At 42.9% G+C, this 10,358-nt stretch overlaps 1 protein-coding gene across 1 annotated transcript; it reads left to right on the top strand.

Moving 5' to 3' along the window:
- Positions 1-1,212: 1,212 nt before the first annotated feature.
- LOC311077968 (uncharacterized protein) lies at positions 1,213-2,770 on the top strand (the record flags this gene model as incomplete). Its single annotated transcript, XM_084106615.1, has 4 exons — positions 1,213-1,408; positions 1,711-1,924; positions 2,012-2,150; positions 2,259-2,770. 4 exons carry the CDS (start codon positions 1,213-1,215, stop codon positions 2,397-2,399), a joined length of 690 nt encoding a protein of 229 aa, XP_083962741.1. The 3' UTR covers positions 2,400-2,770.
- Between the last annotated feature and the right edge of the window lie 7,588 nt (positions 2,771-10,358).

Raw genomic sequence — 10,358 nt, 5'->3', positions numbered from 1 at the left:
TATTAATTATAGCAGCTCTGTCCTTGTACAGCATCATATTTTTAGCCTTTTCAATGAAATCCATATGATCAAATCAATTAAAAAAAAAAAACTTAAAAGAAGTTTTTATGTAGGCACACACAGACATCAAGCATTCGCGTATGCACAGGCTGATTATTGATGTCTGTGTGTCTAAAAACGAAATTAAAACAATAAATATATATTTTTTGTATATGAGATTTGTTTAAGAAATCCTTTGGATTACATTGTAAAAATTCAAAATATTATGCTGTGCAAAAACAGTGCTGCTATAATTAAAATCAATTAGGTGGCATATTAGGTTCCCAAGTATAATGGGATCTATATGAGTTCAGAGATTCAGGTTAAATGTGAAATAATGATTATGTTAAAACACAACCAACACCATCATATCACCTTTTCTATTTGTTCATATAGCTGTTATAACTCAGGTACAGCAGCCAAACAAAATCTAAAGTAATTGATTTAAGATCAAGAGCCCAACTAAAACAAACACTAAAATTACCGTTTTCTCCTTCAGTGATTCTGCTTGTTAACATCAGGTGTCTTCAATGTTGGCAATACAAAAAAATGTATTTACATTTTTTTTTTGTGTAAATTTAACTCATTTTACCTTTTAAGGAATTAATATGATTAATTATTACTCAATTCTAATTTGTTAAATTTAATTAATAATATTGCTTGTAATCTGTTGCCACAATTTTATTGATTAGATATAGCGTATTCATTTTTACAGTGTAGGCCAGTGTTCTTCAACCCTGCTCCTGAAGGACCCCCAACACTGCACGTTTTTTTTGTCTCCCTAATCAAACACACCTGATTCAATTCATCAGCTCGTTATCACATGGGTTAATGAGCTGATGAGTTAAATCAGGTGTGTTTGATTAGGGAGACAAAGAAAACGTGCAGTTTTAGTGGTCCTCCAGGACAGGTTTGGGAACCACTGGTCTGTGGTATTTGCCAGAAAATAAGCCGCATGCACCTGAGTGTAAGTCATGCTGAGAGAGAAACACGCGCACGCGTCACATTGTCGTAAAAAACGCATTTCATTATTAGCCTATTCAGTAATAGTGTAAAAGGCCGGTAAATAAAATACAACATTAACATTATATACAAAATTGGCTGTAAAATAACGGTAATTACTGGCAGTTGTTCTGAATGTACATTTTTGTATTCTGCCATTTTCTCTCTGACATGTTCGAGGAGCTATCCTCACTTAGCCTCACCTTGCAAAGGAATGACCTGATCCTCCCCCAAGCCACATCAGAGTTGAGGAAGACAGTGACCAGACTGGAAGCACTAAAGTTTAGGGCAAAGGCAGGAGGCATGCTGGAGAAGATCCAGACAGTGCCCGCTCAGCAGCAGGCTGATGAGAGGAGATTCCAGGTGTGTTAGGATGAGAGTTTCTTAGGATGTAAGAGAAATCGATGATTAAGACAGATTCTCAGTGTGAGAATCAATGTTTTCGTTGCACAATACAATACAAACAATTACAGGATAAGGAGAGGAATGCAGTGAAGATTGGAGAAGTCTTTAAAAAAATAGAGACTGACAAATGGCCAGATATTTAATTGTGTGTTGGTAAGTGTCTGTCTGCCTCTCTCTGTGTGTGTGACGTGTGTGTTATTTCTGTTTTAGGGAATAACACTGAAGGGGAATCTGAAAGGATTCACAGACCTCACTAATCCCCAGCTGAGGCAGCACATGGAGGCAGCCATCAACATCGCGTGGGAGACCGCAAAGCCAAGTTTGGTGGTTTGCTGAAGGATGAGAGTGCCCAGACCCCAGTGGAGTCTTTCAGAGTGCTAAACCCTGACACATGGCCAGAAGACAAGGCCAGCCTTTTCATCGTTGGTGATGATGATGTGGCAGACCTGGTGAGGCATTTCAAGGAGCCTCTAGAGAGGTAAGAATTTATTTGACACTGCATTGCCATTGAGACAATGTTATGTTTGCATATTTGCAAACTCACTTGCTCTGTTCAAACTTGCAGATCGGGGTGCAACTTGACTGCAATCCAGGATGAGTGGCAGGGCCTGAAAACCCTGGTCAGCCACAATTTCAAAGACAAGTCTTGCAGTGGCCTGTGGGAGACCATGTTGACAAAGGACCCCTACAGGCTTGATTATAAGGTAGGCCAACAGTACTGAGTGGTTGCGTATGGTTTCCTTCTAAGGTTGGTTTTGATAAGTTAATGGTAAGAGTTTAAATGAAATTGAAAAGTATCATGTTTTCTCTAGAACATACTGGAGTTGGTGCAGATTATGCTGGTGCTGCCCATTTCAGCCGCCCAGTGTGAGCGAGGCTTCTCTGCGCAGAATCGCATTAAGACTTCGTCAAGAAGCTGCCACCAAAGACCTGATGAGGATCAGCCTGGATGAGGGGCCTTCTGTTGAGGAGTTCCATTGGGTGTTTCGGGTCTCGCAACATCATACACCCTCACCCAGGCGACCCAGCCGGGATTGATCAAACCCCAACTTGTATCCCAGTAGCAGTCCACGGATCAGCTCTCTTAATCCAAAGCCACCTTGTGGCCTTCTATGCGGCTTCGCTCGCGGATTGAATGGCCCTTTTCTTGGCCGCCCCTGTAATGCCCAAACGACTGAAGACCTTGCAAAGTGAACGTCCTGCAAAGCATGTACTCCTTGGTAAAAAAATGAGCGTAGAGCCCTGGCTCATATAAGAAGCAATACTAAAATTCAGAGTCAGTTCATTCACATTCGGAGATCGACTATTTTTGACTGACAAAATGCCGGCGGACACAGCTACAGTGAGTTGTTCAAAATCTTTCTTTTTAGTAAATTCTGTGTTACAAATATTAGGAATGACCCAGCTGTGAAGAAATGGACATTCATGGTCCATTCATGCATTATAATAAACAGTAAAGTGAATTATTATAAGCAATTGGGAAGAATTTAGATTTTTCTCCATATATATATATATATATATATATATATATATATTAGTGCTGTCAAACGATTAAAATATTTAATCGCGATTAATCGCATTAATGTCATAGTTAACTCGCGATTAATCGCAATTAATCGCACATTTTTATCTATTCTAAATGTCTCTTGATTTCTTTTTGTCCCATTATTTTTTCTCATTTTAATGCTCTTATCAACATGGAAAAGTGGATCGGCTTGCTTTGAGCAAATGTTTCTTTTTGAAATCAACATTGGCATACTGTAGTGTTCAATTTCACACTAACATTCTCACTTGGAGCAAATAATCTCTCACACAATGTAACACTGTCCATCAATAAAAGGGTGAAAGAAATACTGACGAGGTCCTAATATTGACGAGGGGGTGGAGAATTCGCATCAGCGAATCAGTGTGCTTGGCCATCAAGTAGTAGGCCATTTCAGACTGGACGTGCTGCAATGATAGCTCAGTTCACAATGACAAAACACACAGATCACTTTGGTCTTGTCAACTGAAACATTTTGGCCACTTTTTTAAAATTAAACTTTCCATTCAGAATCTTATTGGCATCCATTTCGGCGTCTCACGCTCATCATTCATCCACTCAAAACATAATGTTAAAGGGGGTCGCACACTGGACGAGAAGCGAAGCGCAGCGCCTCGTATTTAAAATTCGAACACATTATTCTCTATGAGTGTACACACACCTTTTATTGCTGGCCATAAACTGAGAAAGTACGCGTCTGATGTGCGATACAAGTTGTCCATAGACGCGGCTTCTCGTCCACTCTTTGGCCGGCTCGCAAGCCCAAACAAGTGTGTGCGGCGTGCCTGTTGTTTTGTTTCCGGTCTAGCTAGATCCGGTGGTGTTGTACTAACGTTACTAGTTGTTGCAAAAGCATGTCAAAAAAAAAATAAAAATAAAAAACTACAAAGTTTGCTAGGCGTTAATCGCGCGATAAAAAAATTGACGCCGTTAAAATGGGTTTGCGTTAACGCCGTTAATAACGCGTTTAACTGACAGCCCTAATATATATATATATATATACACTGTTAGACCTTACCAGGTTTTTTTACAGTAAAATACTGGCAACACTGTTGCCAGTAATATACTGTTAATTGTACAGTTCTTTACTGTAATCTACAGTATGTTACTGTAAAGTGCACTAAAACTCGAGTTAACTAATTTCACTTGCAGAAACCGACTACCTTAAATTGACCAACTGTCATTTAAATGTATTAACTAAAATGTATAAAACATTGCTAACATGAGCAAAGTATTACTGTGAACTTATTTCATTTGAAACCACAACAAAACTTTTGCAAATAAAGAGATTTCCACTGGACCAGCAACTACACAGTCACTGCTTTTTAAATAAAGCAACATGCAGCATATCATCAATGTGTGTAGATCTTCTCCTGGACTGAAGCACAGGCTCTAACGTTACTCTTCTGCACAATGGTGACCCAAAAAACAAGATTTTACAGTAAACTACTGGCAACAGTGTTGCCAGTATATACCTGTTTTATAACTTACAGTTTATTACTGTAAAATACATTTTGTGGGTGTGACTTTTTTTTTATCTTACACTGTTAACCCTTTCAACCCCACAGGGAAATCCACACTACAAAGAGTAAAAAGTAACATTGAGACAGTGTTGCAGTGAGATAATTAAGGGAATATGTAAGTGATTGTTGAGCATTAGTGATGAACACCTGCTGTTAGAACAGAAAATAGAGAAACACAAGAAATACAACTGACTTACAGCCATTATACATTATTACACTTATTATTAAAAGGTTAGTTCACCCAAAAATGAAAATTCTGTCAGTAATTACTCACCCTCATGTTGTTTGAACCGCGTAAGACCTTCGTTCATCTTCGGAACACAAATTAAGATATTTTTGATGAAATCTGAGAGCTGGATCACTTCTCCATAGGCTGCTAGGTGACCGAAACTTGCTGGCCCAGAAAAGTTATTAAAGAGATCGTTAATATAGTCCAAGTGACTACAGTGGCTCAATCTTAAGTATATCAAGCGCCGAAAATACTTTTTGTGCGCAAAAACAAACAAAAATAACGACTTTATTCCACTATTCATTTCCTTCTCTCTGGGCCTCTAGTTGGTTCACGTAGTGTTTTTGCGCTGCGTGTCTGTATTACACGTCACCACGTAGGCTCACTATTGGCCGATGCTGGTCATGTGTGTGATGCGTGTTACATAAACATAAACATAGATGGATGTAACTATTGTGAGTCAAAGTTATAGTGCCACCAACTGGCAGCAGGAAGTGTGTCACTTTCAAAATGCTTTTGACAAAAGTGGGCAGGTTAGTTTTACCAACAGTTACAAAAATCAGTACGTATATATTGGTCTCATCGAGCCGGACAACTTTCTAATTTACAGTCATTAGCTCTGACCAACAGGAAGTCAGATATTTTGGTTTGAATGTGGATTTCTTTGCAAAATCAGCCTCTGAATTTTTACCCACTCCTCTTAAGTGGTTTATTTTATTCACACCAAACTTTTTCAACATGATGAAAATACATTAAAGATGCTAAATTGTGAACGGATAATACATATCTCAAACGGTTTTGCTATGGCGAGGGATTAAAGTAATGTCAAAAATGGAAACACTTTTTTTTTTTAATTTAATAATTGTTTAAGTTTAAAAACAGCTTGAATTTTTTTTTAGTCCAAAAAATAAATAAATCATGTCATTCATAGTGCTATACTGCCCTCTTGTGTTCAAAATCAGGTAGGACTATTGTATCTATATAAAAATATACTAGGTATGTGACAGTGAGAATATTTTACCACCGGTTAATCAACGGGTTAATAATGTTAAAAGGTAAGTAATATTTTCTGTCTTTTATATATATGTATATAGCGATGAAGGGCCAAAGCCGGCGGCACCGCCACCCTGGTGCCTTTAGGTAACTAAAGGCACCGGGGTGGCGGTGCCACCGGCTTGGGCCCGTAATCGCTGCTCGCAGCTATATTTATTATTATTATTATTATTATTATTATTATGATGTCAGGGCCGTTTGAAGGAATTTGGGGGCCCCAAGCAAAATGGACATGGAGGCCCCCCCAATAAAAAAACATATTATAATATGTAACCATATTCCATCCGTTCGAAAAAAAAGTTGCACTAACTGTTTGTTACAAGCAGCATTTGCCGTCAGGCAGGTAGCTAACATAAACATATTTTTTTCTAGCCTACGGTAGGCTGCCTACCTGCTGCAAAATTACACTATTTGTACAAGACAAGTGGAGCTATTTTATCCAGTGTAATTTATCACTTACCACTAGGGGTGTAACAAAATTCACGGTTTGGTTCAATATGATACACTTGTGTTACGGTTTGGTACATTTTCGATACAGCAAAAAGAAAGAAATGGCAGAGAAATTTCCTTGATTTATTTATTTTTCTTCTTTTTTTTTAATTAAAACTAACATCATAAAATATGATTATTATTTTTTTACTTTGAGCAATTCTGGAGCTATAATTGACTCTTCTTAGGAGCATATAAAACAAAACAGCTCCTTGGAAAAAATGAAATGTAATATTGTAGTAGTTATAAACAAATGTTTATTTTAGTTCAGATTAACATTTGAGGGCATTGTATTCATAATGTCAAAATAAAACCAACGTAATGTTACTTGAAGGCATTATAGCCTACTATTCCTGCCAAACTATGTGAATGTTTCTCACTAGATCTCGTGGCGATGTTATTACTTCTGTGGCGAATTCAAATGCTTTCTTTACTGGATCTCTTATTAGTGCTGTGTAGTAACAGTGTCGCATGATCACGATCGGCTCGCGCTGCACTGGTCCAAACTGATAAACAACGGTCCGTCAACCACACAATAACGAGCAGTTTCGTTCCGCTTGCATTACGTTTGCCATTTGATGTTGGCCAATGTTGTGGTCCCGCCTACATTTGAAATAACGAAATTTTGGTCGGCAGGAAAAATGGTCCAACGAACCGTTCGGTTTGAAAATGTGTACCGAAAACCGAACCGAAAGCCTCGTACCGAACGGTTCAATACGAATACATGTATCGTTACACCCCTACTTACCACTATCTTGTTTTTTCTTTCCTCATCTTCCTTTCTCTTCATTCTTTTCTGGCTTCCTGAAGCATAATTCCGCTTCATGATGACTGCCGAGGAGTTCCCTTTCGAACGGTCACTTCGTATTGCGTAGCTATACGCAGTGGGGAAACTCCTTTTCCTCGATTTACTGAAGCTTTTATGTAAAACGCATTTGCAGCTGCACAGCTAGCACCTTGAGCGTCTGGCTTGCTCATAGGCTGTGCTGCAGCAACTGCACATCCAATGGCGCGGGCGCCTCTGACGTGTAACCAATGAGCATCATCACACGTCAGAGCTCCCCAAGGGGGCGTGGCCTTAGCCTATAATAGCCCCCCGAATTCGCCATTATAGCAGATATCACTCCTTCAGCGACAACTTCATGTCTCTGACTGTTTTACTGAGCTTCGCCGTTGAACAAGCCCTTCAGCCTGAGCGAGCATCTATTTCAGCGGACTACGCCCTTTCTGCCGTTTTCCCCTGACGCCGTCTCACCTGTGGCTATCCGGCGACGGCGATACATATCCTTTTACTAGCAATTTAGATGTTTCTAATATGCCTGGTTCATCTTGTGCCACGTGCGGAGGTAAGCTGCACGAGGCCGATGGACACGCGAGCTGCATTTTGTGCCTGGGAGTTCTCCACGCAAAGTGCACTCTGCCGGCGGATGTGTGCCACGTGCGGATGCATCTGCATGAGGCCTACGGGCTTATTACATCATGCGCTCGCGGCTAGCTCTCTTTTTGGACGGCAAACCGCCTCTCGCGCTCCCCCCGTTTTCTTCCCTCGTCGAGCCTCGACGGAAAAAGCGCGCGGTCAGATGTGCGGATCGGCTTACATCATGCGCTCGCGGCTAGCTCTCCTTTTGGACGGCAAACTGCCTCTCGCGCTCCCCCCGTTTTCTTCCCTCGTCGATCCTCGATGGAAGAAGCGCGCGGGTAGATGTTCGCGCGGCTAGCTCTCTTTACGACATAGGAGAGCTACCCCGCCCTCTGTTTTGCACGTCACACAGAAGCGCGTTTTTCTCTGAAAATGCTCTCTCATGCGCTTGCCCGCTTCCTTCCCTCATTGAGCAGCAATGGAAGAAGCGCGCGGTCAGATGTGCACGCGGCTATCTCTCTTTACGACACAAGAGAGCTACCGCTACAATTCTGTTCATCACGCAGAACCTTCTCCGTGATTCAGACACAACAGCGCGGTTTTCATGCCTGGAATCAACCACACTGAAACCGTTCTCTCTCACTGCAAGAACAAGCTGCCATTCTAAGTATTATAAGAGTTCTTCTCTTTCAATCCCCCTCTGTCAGTGGTGGATTCTGAGACTCTCGCGCCTCTCGGCTGGACTAAATCTTTTCATCAAAGCTTGAGCCGGCTCCGCCCCCGCGTGACTCACCCTCTTTGGCAACGTCTGGGAAAGGGGTTGGTCGGGCTCAACGTTGACCCCGCCCCCCATCTAAACCCAGCAGGAGTGCAATTGGATGAAGCATGGCCAGCTAGTCATGTTAAATCACGATTCTAACAGAGCTATAACTGCAGTCTAGGGGCCCGTTAAACCGTGCACCGCTGCAAACTATCGCTGTTCTCACAGTAGCTCAAACAGAGTGAGAAATAAATGTTCCCCCACAGCCCCCGCTCACAGGTAGCTGGGAATGTTCTCAAATCAGTCATTAGGCCCGTTACAAGCGCGCCACTCATGCCGCACACTATCACTGCAGTCAGCGCGCCCGCTATGAAGCGTGCACCGCCACAAATAGTCACTGCTCAAAACCCCATGACACTTCTCACAGCTCCCTGTCTAATTCAGTCGGCTGGAGATTTTATTATTGTCAACAGGCCCACTGCACTGCGCGCGCCTCTACAAACAAACGCCGTTTCACGGCGACCCACGTAAAGCACAAAAAGAGTATGTTTCACAATCACAACACACGGGTTCACGGTCCCCCTTCACTAGGCGGCCCCCTCCCAGTTGTTACACTGACTTTCCCCAGACAAAAGCCTGTACAGTCAGTCCAACACTCAGTATGTGCACATATCACAATGTAAGGGTATCAGGTCCCCCTGTGTTAGGCGGCCCATCCCAAACTGTGTATCAAACCCTAGCCACACGGGCGTTGGCCTGGCAAACCATCCCCGATGTGTCGAGCTGGGTCATAAACATTATAAAGCGAGGCTACTCGCTCCAATTCGCTCACAGACCCCCAAAGTTTCAGGCGGTTGTCGAGTCTTCAGTGAGAAGCAACGTGGGTTACGTGCTTCGCGCCGAAGTACAGAATTTGTTAGCAAAAGGGGCGATAAAATTAATCCCCCCCGCGCACACTCGGGGTTCTACAACCGTTATTTTCTAATTCCGAAAAAAGACGCCGGTCTCAGACCCATACTAGATTGAGACATTTGAACAAAGCTCTCATGAGACGGCCGTTCAAAATGTTGACTATCAAACACATCCTCGCGCAAATTCGCCCGAGGGACTGGTTTGTCACGATGGATCTGAAAGATGCATACTTTCATATTCAGATAAACCCTCATCACAGGCCATTCTTGAGATTCGCCTTCGAGGGTCAAGCTTATCAATACACAGTTCTGCCTTTCGACCTATCCCTAGCACCCCGTACATTCACAAAGTGCATGGATACAGCGCTTTCTCCCCTGAGACATCAGGGAGTGCGCGTGTTGAATTATCACGATGACTGGCTAGTGCTGGCACAGTCAAGAACCGAGCTAATAGCTCACAGAGATTTGATTCTCGGCCATTTGAAATGCCTGGGTCTCACAATCAATGTTACCAAGAGCAAACTGACCCCCAGCCAGAGCGTAGTCTTTCTGGGCACAGTTCTAGACTCTGTGGCGATGACAGCGCGGCTCATGAGAGCGCCCGTGAGAAAATTTCAGAAACTTCTCGGTCTCATGACAGCGGCATTGTCAGTACTCTGGATGGGACTACTGCGCATACGCCCGCTGCAGCACTGGCTGAAACGCCAGGTGCCAACCTATGCATGGCAGTCAGGCAGCCTGCGCATCATGGTGAATCACGGTTGTTTAAGAGCCCTGGTTCCCTGGCGGGCGCAGGACTGGTACCTCAAGGGTGTTACCATGGAGGTAGTTTCCAGAAGGAAAGTGATGTTTACAGACGCATCCAACCTGGGTTGGGGTGCGCTGCACGAGGGCAAGGCGGCATCAGGTCAGGCAACCTGTATGCCATGGCGAGAGACCTCCTCATATGGGCACAGACCAATCTGAGCTCTGAGGGCAATGCATATCCCGGGCGTTCAGAATCTGGGCGTGGATATGCTCTCACAGGGCAACACTCCCCTAGGC

Source organism: Abramis brama, assembly GCF_963993115.1.
Source record: "Abramis brama genome assembly, chromosome: 2".
In the NCBI taxonomy this organism is placed as follows: Eukaryota; Metazoa; Chordata; class Actinopteri; order Cypriniformes; family Leuciscidae; genus Abramis; species Abramis brama.
This window is presented reverse-complemented; position numbering and strand designations above follow the sequence as displayed.